The 13,270-nt window shown below is 41.9% G+C and overlaps 1 protein-coding gene across 1 annotated transcript in view; it reads right to left on the bottom strand.

Moving 5' to 3' along the window:
* The window catches only part of LOC130912457 (phospholipid-transporting ATPase ABCA1-like), a 235,362-nt gene that overhangs the window by 31,905 nt on the left and 190,187 nt on the right, over window positions 1–13,270 (bottom strand). Inside the window, exons 36-38 of the mRNA XM_057830569.1 lie at window positions 9,677–9,783; window positions 2,318–2,459; window positions 287–421 (exon numbers count right to left, since the gene is read on the bottom strand). Coding sequence (XP_057686552.1) covers window positions 287–421; window positions 2,318–2,459; window positions 9,677–9,783 — 384 coding nt within the window. The remainder of the gene's footprint in view (window positions 1–286; window positions 422–2,317; window positions 2,460–9,676; window positions 9,784–13,270) is intronic.

The following is a 13,270-nucleotide window of genomic DNA, read 5'->3' on the forward strand; positions in this document are numbered from 1 at the left end:
TAAATCTGACGTTAGTAGATTGTTTTGTTTTTGGAGATGCGTGTGCGGCAGCCTGGCAGTTGTTTTTTTTAACATGGGGTTTTGACAGTCGCCATCATATTTTCGGGATCAAAGCACCCTTCTGGTTCGGAATCTTGTACAGGAATAGCGTACCAGACCATTCCGGCCCACTTTCATCGCTGGTCTTAAGGTACCTTATGACAACACTTGATAACTCATTTTTTAGACAGTTTTTGACCATTGTTGCTATTTTAAGGTCACATCTATTGTGGTGCTGTTTCCTCACCAGAAATATAATAGGCGGAGCACCAATGAGGGCAATAGCGGTGTTGAGCTTCCGCTTGTTGCCTCCACTGTAATCTTTAGCCTTTTGCTTGGCACACATGCTCAGTCCTAGCTTCTTCACAGTCAATTGAGCTACCTAAATGAAAACACAAAAAGCACAATCGTATGTGACATGCTGTTAAGTAGCCATGATAAAGTTACGATTAAATCTACTGTGTTTCATGCAATTTAATTTCAATTGAGCTGTAAATAACAATGAAATTAACGGATTTATGTTGATTAATATTAGATTTATTAAATGAAAAAATATCAGCTTTATAAATGTGGAAAACACCAGTTTTTAGAATCCTTAAAAGGCCTGTGACAGCATAAAATAAAATCTTAGCATTATTATATGAATTAAAATCATATTTTGAGACAATTCGACTATATACAACAATTTGACAGAGCGCAGATGAGGAGAAATTATCTTTTAATCCGCCATTTAGCCCTGCCTGTCATTATAGCACTCTAGCGTCCCCAGCTGGATGATGACGTCGGCAGGGTAACGATTTCAGCTGATTTAGAATGCATCCCATTGAGGGGAAGGATTCAGAACCAGGAAAATGCGACAGAGAGCAGCAAAATGTCATCATTGTTTCAATCTCTACTCCAATATTTTTACAGGATATTCTTTTTATCTAAGTATTTTTACCCAAATGCTTAATAAATGGCATGGTCATGACAAAAAAAAAACAGTCTTGTGCTAAATGAAATATGAAATTATAAAAATGCATTTATTCAGTATGACAGGGCAAAATTAATGCATAATGGTTAAAACTGCCGACTTTATTTCTCTCCAGAACAGTATTTTATGCCACTGGAGTTAGTCCGGCTTTTATCATTTCCCTGTCCCGGCTTTGGAGACGGAGGAAAGAGCGTAACAAAACAGGAGGCCTGAAAGCTAGCTGACATGCTAACCCGAACCGAGCGGCTTTCCCAAGTCTTTTTCTCGCCTTTCGAAAATGAAAAATCACACCCCGACTCATGTCACACACGGCGACAGGGTTGATTGTCTTCACTGATCGGCCAGCCCCCAGCGGCGAGCAAATTTCGGCTCGTCGCTCTGCTGCAACCCGGGCAGGCAGGCAGTGCTCGTCGCCAGGAATGAACGCCGAAAATGGCACATTCTTGGTGGAAAACCTGGCCAATGTCACAGTGGAGGGCTGCTTGGGGCCAAGCCGGGGAAAGCGCATTCTCGGCGGGCACGCTAAGAGGACCGAGGGAGCTGGATCGGCCAGCCCGCGGAAGCGAGCAAGTTTCGGCTCATCATTCCCCAACTGCGGCCCCAGCAGGAGTGCTCATTGCCGGGGACGCAGCTGGAGAATGACCACCGGACAAACCGACAGACGTCAGAGGAGCGCGTGACTGCTCGAGCCAAAGGCAAGGATAGTGGTCTTTTGGCGGTCACACGAAGATGACCGAGGGGGTGGAAGTGACCATGGTGTGTGAGAAGCCGCCGGTCGTCGACCGAGTTGCCTTCTCAGTGGACAGGGAGCATTGTCACCCATAAATGCAAGCCACCTCCCTTTAAAAAAATACAAAATAAAATAATCTGCAAAATCAGATGAATCCGCAGTCCTTTTGCATGCTATATAGTAATTGCTGTATTGTGAGACGGTAACCCGGTTGACGTCACATTCGCATTCTTCCTCAATCCAGGAAGTCACTCATTTTCATGGTGCGGGCTTAAAAAAATTGAACAAATAAATTGATCGTTTCCACACACATCCAAGCGGTCCATTTCTTAAAATACCGCATGGAATATAAAATAAACATTGTTTTTGCTGTCATAGGCCCTTTAATGTCCAATGTCAAAAAATATCCAGTGACACAAACTATTCTGTGGGACATAAAAAGATCAGTCCAAAAAAGGGTGGTAATGCAGTAAATGACTTCAAGTAACTGTTTAAGGAATATCACCTGAAATTTTGGGATGCATTTTTTATTAGCGCTAAATATTTTTCAATTATTTTTAAATCAATATTGGTACCTTGGTGACAGACTCCTCAGGCACCCCTCGTAGACGAGCATAGAGTTCCAGGTGTTCGATGCCAGTCAGGAGGCTCCAGATGGCATCAATCTGTGGGCAGTATCCCATCATCTGGCGAAGCTGGTCCATTTTATGCACGATACTATGAAATGCAGAAAATTGTACAAAAAGTCATGTGCGCTTAAGTGACTGGCAAAATCATTCTAGGTTCGATACATCACCCACTTCAGGAAGCTCAGACAGTGTGTTCCCACCCACCATTCCTGTCCCCATTCACACCTCTGTTGAAGATTCTGCTCACCTTCCCATCAAGAACTTGCCCACTTCAACACTTCCCTCCCTCTCTCAGTTTTACATTGCCCTCAAATGGCGCTTCTCCACTCACTTTTACTCGCAACCAGGTGAGACAGGAGCTCACCAGACTCAGTCAACAAAGCCAGTGGGCCAGACAACATCAATAACTGGGCCCCTCAAAGTGTGTGCTGGGCACCTTGTAGGAGTACTTCAACAACTCTTCAATCTCACATTGAAGCTGATGATCAGTTTTGGGCACGTTACTTTAAAAAAGTAATAGTTACAGTTACTCACTACTTCTTCCAAAAAGTAACTGAGTTAGTAACTGAATTACTCTATAGTAAAAGTAACTAGTTACCAGGGAAAGTAACTATTTTCATTACTTTAAAAAGAAGTTGTTGTATGTCAAAGAATTTGAAATTTTCTGACCAGCATTCGAGTCAGTTGAATAGAGAAGAACAGACAGGTAGTTGTGTTGTAGAACCTTGTAATATTTATTGCACCTCGCCAGCAAGATTTATCCTACAGTTTGAGTTGAAGTGCAACAAAAATAAACAGATCTGAATTGCTTACCACAGATGTCGACAAAAGCTTTGCCCCGGGACATAAATTACACTTCACATGCACGTTCTTTCCTTTAATTTCGACCAACTTGAAATAGTGTTTATACCTCCACCTTGTAAATGACAAATTTTCCTCTGAATGCTCTGACATTATATCCCTCTACATCTATTTTGCGTGTGTGTTTGCCGCTGGCGCTGTTTCGGTTTGTGTATGAAAACACCGGCTCTGAAGTTTTTTTGTTTTTGTTTTTTTTTTAAACAAACTTTATTAACAACAAATACACATATACAAACATAGGGCGAGACAATTCACATATAAACAACCGGCTCTGAAGTACGTGAGCTATTAGGCTTGAACGTTTACGTCACGGCATGGGGGATCACGTGAGATTTGACAACAACGCAGCCATATTGGAAGCAGGTCTGGCTCGCGGGACATTAAACTTTAACTTGCCAGTTCGATAAAGAGACAAACTCGTTACTAAGGCGAAGAACAGATATGTGGTCAAACTTAAGGATATGAACAATGTTGACCCTTAAGAGCAAGCCGAAGACAAATGGAGTAAAGATGTCGACGGGTTCTCACAATCACGCAAAATGGTCATTCTGCTGTATTTATTGTTTGGTGTATGTTACTAAACTCATCAGCGATTCCAAAATTACAAATCGCTACAAAGCTACGAGCAGTTTTGCAGCAGATGGGTGCAGGACCTGCACATTATGACCGTAACAAACGGCAACTCCATCGTTCTTGCAAATGTAGGCTATGTGTGTTTACTATTTGCATTGCCATGAACCCGAACGCACCCAAAGTCTTGGATGACAATTAAACAGAGCAGACTCGCTACGGCTGGAAGTTTCTTCATTTTATTCAGAGTAAGTAACGCACCGCTTTTGACCGTCAGTAACGGTAACAGCGGAAAAAATAATTCATTAGATTAACCCCGTTACTGAAAAAATAACACCCTTATGTAACGTTATTTATAACGGCGTTATTCCCAACACTGCAGATGATGGTGCCCAACCTGGGGAAGACCTCCTGCATTGTCCCACTTCCAAAGAAAGGACGACTTACACATCTCAATGATGCCTGTGGCTCTGACGTCACAAGTGATAAAGACATTTGACAGGCTGGTTCTTCGACACCTGAGGACATCATTCTACATTCCTGGACTCGCTGGAGTTTGCATACCAGCCAAACATAAGTGTGGAGGTTGCTGACATTTTCCTGATCCACAGGTTGCTCTTCCACGTAAAGAGGCAGGGAAGCACTGTGAGAGGTGTTTTTTTTAATTTCTCCAGTGCCTTAAACACCATCCAGCCCTGCCCTCTTAGGGATAAGCTGCCTGCGACGCAGCTGTATCCTGACATTACAAAATGGAATTTGGATTACCTCACTGCAAGTATGTCAGAGTAAACCGCTGGGCCTCAGGTACAGTGACAAGCAATACTGATGTGCCTCAGGGTATGGTTTTGGTGCCATTTCTCTTCACCCTCTACACCTCAGACTTCCAGTTCGCCTCTGGTTCCTGCCATCTCCAAAAGTTATAGGACAACTTCTTTGTTGGATGTATTATGGATGATGAGGAGGAATAAAGAGTGAGACTGATTGAGAACTTTATTAAATGGTGCAGCAGCAACCATCTGAGATTCAATAGCAGTAAGACCAAGGAGTCAGTGGTGCACTATAGGAGGAACTGGAGGTCCCCTGCCCCAGGCGTCATCCAGGGGGAGGAGGTAAATCTACAGAAATACTTCTTGGGAGTTTCCTTAAGGCATCGGTATCGCTGCAAAGTACATCAATATTCTGTGAAGTCTCCTTTCAAAAACCAACTGCAGGCTTAGTGCAGGGGATGATGTATCAGATTAGAGCTGTCCCGACTTGTCGACATCATCGATGATGATACCTGTCTATTGGATTCGGTCACTATCTTTGATGGGCGTAGTTGAAAGAAAATAAATTCTTGAAGCACTGCAACTACACAGGACTATCCAATATTAATGAATTAAATAATACAGTATATGATAGCAAAAAAATAAATAAATTGAATATTTTTTTACATGAACATGATCGCTATTTTAATGAATTAATGACACATTTAAAACCAAATGTTTGCATTTAAATCTATGGCAGTTTTAGTCCCCCATACCACAGAAGTTTGAAATTATTAATTGCATATTTAATGGTGTATTTATTAAATTAACCTTGGCACTTTTAGACAAGGCAAATTTATTTGAAAAGCACAATTTAACACAAGGTAAAAGTGGTTCACATCACATGAAAGTGAGCAAGACAATTTTAGTGCCCCATAGACTTTGTCCAAATTTCTCAAAAATTGGAGGGGGAGTAAATTTATGTAGGAGATAGTGATTGGTTTGACATGCACCCCCTCTGTGTATTTGATTTTCACAAGTGTTAATACATTTTTGAGTTCTGTCAAATTCTTTTGTGTTTCCGCATTGCAGTTGAAGTCATCGTTTGTGAGACTGAAATTTCCGAGCGCACAAAACTGCACCTCGTGTGTTTGGGGGGAGAGAAAAAGAGAGTGTGGTTGTGAACTTGTGGACGCAACAACAAAGGAAAATAAAAGTTGAAATCTCAAAAGATACACTGGTAGACTTCTTCCTTGTGTCGAGCTGCAACATATTACTGAAACTACTCAACAGCTGGCTGAATACTGAAAATATTTCTAAAACAACAGCCTGACTAATGATACAGAATAACTTTGCTTTAGCACTAAATCATATAAAATCTATGTAAATAACCGCTAGCTTGCAGTTGCTTGCAGTCTACGTGCTTATGCTGTTGAAAAAAATCACAACCAGAGGTTGCGCTAGACTTTTTCGTTGTCTGTCATTTTGACTGACAGTGTCATAAAATCCGGTCATAATCTATTTTTACCCGTCACTTACATTTTTAAAATGATAATAATGACATACTGTATTCAATAGTATTGTTTTCATTCATTTTTAAATTAATATTCTGTCCGAACAAGCTTAACAAGAGGCAAACAGACAGCGGAGTGCACCAATCAGCGACGGGCAGACGTGCCGTTAGCAAAGCGACGAGGGCAGGACGAGGGACTTGCGCGCGGAAGTAAACATACGAGGAGAACGGAGTTTATTCAACATGGCTAGCGCGAGACAGACTGTTGTCAATGTCTCATGTCGATGTGTTTTAGCTCATTTAAAACTGAATTTACCGCAGATTGGAACACATTCTCGGCTCTCCCGTTCGCCATCCGTGTTGTTGTAGAGACGACTTTCGGCGCGCAAGAGTGACGTTGCTCGTGAAGAACACGTCACGCAAATAAACAAATTTGATTTGTTGATTGATTTTGTACCTACTCGAGAGATTGTGTCCCAGACGTTTCTCTCAGTGTTTGAAAAATACAGGGAGAACAGTCTGGCCGTGCCAGGCAAACACTCAGTTGCCTTGACATTTTTCCGAGTAAGGCGAACGACGTCATGCATCAAGAGAGACAATAGCTAATTAATATGCTCACTCGCCACCCTGTGGTCTGGGGTGTGAATTGCAACCTGTCAAAATGACGGATGGACTTCAGTTTTTTCCGTCACCATTTTAAAAAACCGGTCAACGACGGAAAATATTCGGGTAACGCGACCCCTGATCACAACAAACCTGTTTTTCTTCACGTTTATGGTCTCTTCTTTTCCTTCCGACCCAGAGGGCTTTTGTCTTTTCATGAAGTTGACTTGTCACCGTAACGTCGCTAAATTGCGGAGGCTAAAAATAGCACCTTCAGGTAGCTAGGGTCCGTGGTGAAGTTATCGCATCACATGAAAAAGTGAAACGGGCAGAAGGCACACTAGAAAAATGATTTCATTATTATTTAAAGACTTATTATGAATGGTTTTGTTGTTCTTTCGTTTTATTGTTTTGTTTAATTTTTGAATACTGCTACCATCAAATATTATTTGAATATTTTTCTTGACGCCCTTAGGATGCTGCTGTGCCCTTAGGCAGTTGCCTACTCTAAATCGCCTTATGGGCGGCACGGGTCTGCGCCCGTCGCTGATTGGTCCACTCCGTTGTCTGTTTGCTGTGGCTTGCTCCGCCCTGGAAATTTGATCTGCTGTCGCCAGACTCTATAGCTGGAACAGCGGTGAGTCTGGTGTACCAGGCTAGAAATCCTGCACCCACAGCGGGCCTTTAAAGGAGTCCCAGCCAGATAGATCCTTATGGCAAGTGTAACAAATTAGGTAATTTGTACTGTCCCTGAGACACAACAGGAGGACACTGGACGGGGCATTTCAGTTCACACAGAATAGATTTACAAAAAAGATTTTCCAGTGCAAAATGGGCAGGCCCTGGAATCTGCCCCACAAAACAGGGAAGTGGCCCCCGCAAGGATTATATTCAGGGAGCCACAGTCCTCACTTTTATATCCCCCTCAAAGAGTTAAAGGGATCCTCGATCTCAAAGACACGTAATTCTTAAAAGATACATGTTAGGATGAGTTATAATAATTTGATATTAAAACCCCTCTCAATGTTTTCATTTTTTTAAAAAATTGTAAACGAACGACCAGCGTGTCACTCGTTAGCTACCCCAACATGTCGTCGGTTCTGCCCTTCCAATTTTAACCAGAGCGGAAAAGTGAAGAGCAGGACAGCATTGTCGGTCGTTCACAAGATGATCAGCAAAGGCATAATGCAGAGCAGGAAATACCTGATAAGACAAGAGTTGGGCAAAACTGGTGATGTACTCACGGCAAGTACGTCTCAATGACAACGGAGCGAGAGAGTGTATGCTGTTAAGAACTGTTTTTTTGTAAACAGATCTTCAGGGTGGGCTGTTGCGTGATCAAACTTAATCAAATATTATGACCAGCACCATTCAGGTATCAATACGACCGGAAACTTCGCAGGACGCAGGCTTTTTTTTCGAACGGCACTGAAATAGTTTCAGTTTGGCCGTTAACGTGGGTTTTTAAAAAATGTATTTTTGAGTTTTTTTATTATTGAGCCCGAACCGTTTGACCGATCGGCATCGTTCGAGTATCAAAACGTCCGGAATTTTTGCACGACGATGGCTTTTTTTCAAAATTTTGCGTTCGTCCATAAACGGCGATTTTTTGAAAAATTCCAAAATGTATCTAGTCCTACAATTTCATCAAAAATTCTAGGACGGTGAGGGGCATAAAGTTGTATACAGAATTTGGAAAAATGTCCCGGTTCCCCAGACATTTGCCAAAAATCTTTCCCATTCATTTTTAATGGGTAATTTCCCATTCACTTCCAATGGAACATTGATGCCATTGACGGCCATGTATGTCGAATCTATTGATGCCAATGTACTTGGATTCCAATGATGCATATGTGAGTCGATGCCATGGACGGCCATGGACGTCCAAATTACCCATTCATTTTAAGTGCCATTGATTCCCATGTTCGCAGATGGCAACGAGGGCTATGTACGTCAATACCAATGATGGCCATGTATGTCGCATCTATTGATGCCAACCTACTTGGATTCCATTGACGCCTATTTAACTCGATGCCATTGACGGCCATGGATGTGGACAAATTTTTTCCCATTCATTTTCAATGGAACAAAAAAAAAAATAATGTCCTCAAATCAACAGGAAATGACCAGATATGAATAGGAAGTGTACCCCAAATGTCCCCAAATTACCTGATTTGATGAGGCCACGCTCCAAATGACCTGATATGACCAGGCCAAGCCGCCAAATATCCCATAATATGGCCACGCTCCCTAAATTTTCCCAAATGACCTGTATTGACCAGGCCACGCCCCCCAAATGTCCCTATATGACCTGGTATGACAAGGCCACGCCCCCAATTGACCCCAAATGACCAGGCCACACCTACCCAAATGTTCCCAAAAGACCAGATATGACCAGGACACGCCCCCCCCAAATGTCCCCAATTCAACAGGAAGTGACCTGATATTGTCCCCGAAATGTCCCCAAACCAACCTGGGTGGGGTTAAGATCTGTATCTCCACAGGGCAAAGACCCAGAGTAATTTCTCCAGAAATTGCAGTTTGTAGTTTAAAACGACATTTTACAGAGAGTTAGAAAAAAAAAATTTTTTTTTCAGTTTTAATTGTTTAGTTCTATTAATTGAGTCTCTCAGGATTGTTAAAAGTGATCATAAAAATATCCATTAAACCAAATATGTTAGAAAACACACAAGCTTCCATATGGTGTCCTAGTTTTTTTAACATGATTGTAACTTAATTACTTTGATAAATCAAGTAATCAGTAAAGTAACCAGATTACTTTTTTGAGGCATAATCAGTAATTAAACTACTTTTTTAAGTAATCTGCGACAACACTGGTCTCATCCATATAAACTTTAGGGGTTCTCATATCACCGGTGCAAGACTTTCCTGCCTTCAAGCGGTTGGACCCCACAGCCTTTGAATTGGTAAAGTGACAACTTTTCAGTAAATTTAAAACTTTTAAAGACAATGCAGGAACCCTAAAAAGATGATGGTAGAGAAAATGGGAACCTGTAGTGGTTGAGGAAAGCATCTCCGAAGCTGACCATCGTGTCTCCCGTCAGCATGGAAAATGTCGTAGTTTTCCCTGCTCCATTGACACCAAGAAGGCCAAAACACTATCATAAGAGGAAGAGAGTGAGAGAAATTCATGTAAATGTTAAAAGTGGCTGCAACTCTTTGCTGATGCAATGTCAGTAGCTCAACAAGTATGATGTTCTGGTTTCCTGAAGTTTGTGAGGTTTCTGCTTGATGACAGTCACAGTTCTGGTTTCAAACATGAATAATAATTAAATAGGCAGGGATTTATTCGGAAAACTGAAAAGTAGGAAATGCAAAAATCACGATATTCTAGACCAGGGGTCTCCATCCGCATTTGCTAGCGGGCCGCACAGAGATAATATTTTGTTAACGACCGCATTCTGGCCGAATTAAGTTTGGCCTGTGCCCCTGCTTAACACATCAATATCCCTGTCTACTCTAGATATAATACTACAGTATAGATTAGAATGTCGTCATAGAAATCAATTGATTGGACTGCAAGCAGTACATCTTGTTTTGTATATATAATATATCTATGTGCGCTTGTCCTCCATTATAACGTATTACTAGGCCCCGGGCGCAGCACATTTGTTCCCCCACACTAGCGAAAATGATTGGAAAACAGACATCTTTGGAGAGACTTTTTTAAGGCGAAAAAGGGCACCTGACGAGCGAGAAGATGAGCCTACAACCTTGAAGACTCACAAACTGCAAAGGAGTGGATTCGTGACCCGTTTGTGAATAAACCGAGTGATTCGAGCATGTCTGTGCAACAGGAGGATCAGCTTGTAGCGATCGCAAATGACTGCGACCTTAAACATACATTTGAGACAAAGTCATTCCGGAATATCCTGGCAGCGCTACGAGAACACTGAAAACCTTGCTACAATTTCCAACATTGCATCTTTGGCGAAGGCGTTAACGGTGAGAGAGCGGTGTGCAGGTCTGAGGAGAACTTTTGTCCATCCATGATCAAACGTAAGTTAATATTCCTTTCTTTAAAGAAAGTTTATAGTGTTTACTTTAGAATCGCTGCATTCGCGGCCATTTTGCAGTTTTTGATGGGTTGCAAAATTTGTCAGAACACCGGTCCGTTAAAAAAGATCCAAATCACACCGGTCCGTGGTGCAAAAAAGGTTGTTGACCCCTGTTCTAGACCTTTCTGTGAGTTACTCAGTCTACATGATGCCGTAGTTTCCCTAATATTCTGCTAACAGACCATGAGACCAACCTCCGAGACATCGCACGACCAGACGCCAGACTCATTGCAGGCAGGGGAGGGAGCGGAAACAGAATCAGAGTGTCTATCGCTCACTTCTACGTGTGGCCAATAAGTTTACTTCCGGGTTTTCCGGGAAGTGGAGCCTCGTGTAGTTCCAAACATGGCTTCGACGAGGGCGTACAGCATTCATACGAATGACTGGCTGTCAAGTATATTCGGAGGCAAGTTGATGATAAAAACGGTCCCTTTTGAATTTTCAAGTCTATGTCCCGTAAGAGGCGTTTTATAATGTATATGTTGAGCTTTATTTGTATGTGCATGGCGTAATTATACATATATTTTATCTTGGTGACAAGCGATTTTCTACTGTTCAAGCTGACTCTGCTAACTGGGAATGTATCGCCAGGGATAAATTAATTAAGTCACTCCCTTTTTTAAATTGTCAACTCTTTCAGAGGCCCTTTGTGACGTCACACTCATCTATATTTGTGAATATTGGTAGAGGACTGGCTTTTACGTGCTAATTAGCTCGATTTTGTATTAGTGATGCACGATAATGCATTTTTCAGCCGATACCGATAACCGATAATTTCCTCCTCGTTCCAACCGATAACCGATAATGTCAAGCCGATAATTTTATTAAAGATTTATGTAAAATTTTAAAGTATACACAAGAGAAAATATTGCTGTGCAAAAATAATATTGCTCTTTTTTTTCAACATCAAATGTGAACAAGTAGTAGTAGTAGTAAATTCCAACATCTAAATAAAGACAGATTGTCTGACATTGTGTAATGGTAAACTTTTGGCAACAATTACTTACAGAGTAAATACATAAATTGCACAAAAATGGCTTTAAAAGTATGCCATTCCTACAGTATAACATTACTACACAGCAAAAACACAGCTCCTTAAGACTAGTTAAAGTCCCTTGTTTTCAGTGTAAATCTATTGGAAATAAGTTAAATTAACTGCCAGCACTTCAAGTATATTTCACTCAGATTTCTTGAAGAAAAATGGCCAGCTGAAAATAAGATTAACAGCCTTATTTTAAGCAATAAATTATTATACATAATCCTAAAAAAAAAAAAAAAAAAAAAAAACTTGTCAGAAATGTTCTTTATTCAAGAATATGTATGGTTCAAAACATTATTTGAAAGCAATTTTTTCTTGATTTAGGTGAAAATGACCTTATTTTTTTAGATGTTTGGGCTTAGTAAGAACAAATTGCAATATTTAGTTCAAGTAAGTGGAATAATCTGGCGCATTCAACTAGTCTTCAACACTCAAACAAGATGGGGAAAATGATTTGACTAGATTTAAGAAGAATGATCTGATTAAGACGTCATAAATTTAAAGCGTACTGAATGCATTACTGATTGGATGACTTCTTTGTGTCGTTTGGTGCATGTTACAATTATCAACTAACCACTGTGCAGTCATGATAAACATGGTTTGTTGACATCACCTGTGTAAATGTCCGTGGTAAAACTGATGTGATCGGCATGTCTTTCACGAAGAATCGTGGTCGTATAAACGGCATTATTTTTTCATCCAGGGATTTGGCTATCGGGTCATTTCGGGAATTTCCTCCCGCCTGTGCCCTTCAGTCCGCCCGGCTGCCAAATTAGCACCCGCGCAGGCCTCTGTCTTGAACCGGAGTGGCGGCGGCAGCTAAGTTCGTACCGGATATCCGCCCGCCCCGGCCGGCTCGCTGCGGCGCATTCGGTGCATGGCTCTGCTCTCATCCTCTACCCGCCTAGGGCGAGGCGGCGGCCTGCCGGACCGGCGGGCTCCGTCGGAAGACAGCTACTTGTCAACTATCGATCTCGTGAGGTGTTTAGCCATAGATGGGAGTTTACCACTCGCTTTGGGCTGCATTCCCAAACCCCCCGACTCCAAGAGGACCGCAGCGTCGCTGTATCGTCACAAGCCCCGTAGCTTCCTTTATAGTTTATTTGTTAACAATAGCTTTAGCATTCATGCTAGCAGCAGCCTCATATTCGTTCCAAAAATCATTGTGATGCAGTTTTAAATGGCTGCTGGGTTAGTGCTAGTGGTGTTCAATGAGGACGCTTTCTTTAGGCCTTGAGGAACTGTTTTGTAGATGGCGAGAGCATCGTTTATTTCATTTCACACACGGGAAAAGCAACGCACGCTACTGAGAGCGCCTCAACAGTGTCAACACTGATGTGTAACACCGCCTCCTCTATGACGCCGTACTCCTAAACCCCTCCTCCCACAGGGGCTTCAGAGAGGGGAGGGGTTGAGCAGGCGGCAGTGAAGAAGTGGAGAAAACTGCTTGGTTGCGCACATTTGGAGGCTAAATCAAGTATATAATTA

The sequence above is a fragment of the Corythoichthys intestinalis genome, chromosome 1, assembly GCF_030265065.1.
Source record: "Corythoichthys intestinalis isolate RoL2023-P3 chromosome 1, ASM3026506v1, whole genome shotgun sequence".
NCBI lineage: Eukaryota > Metazoa > Chordata > Actinopteri > Syngnathiformes > Syngnathidae > Corythoichthys > Corythoichthys intestinalis.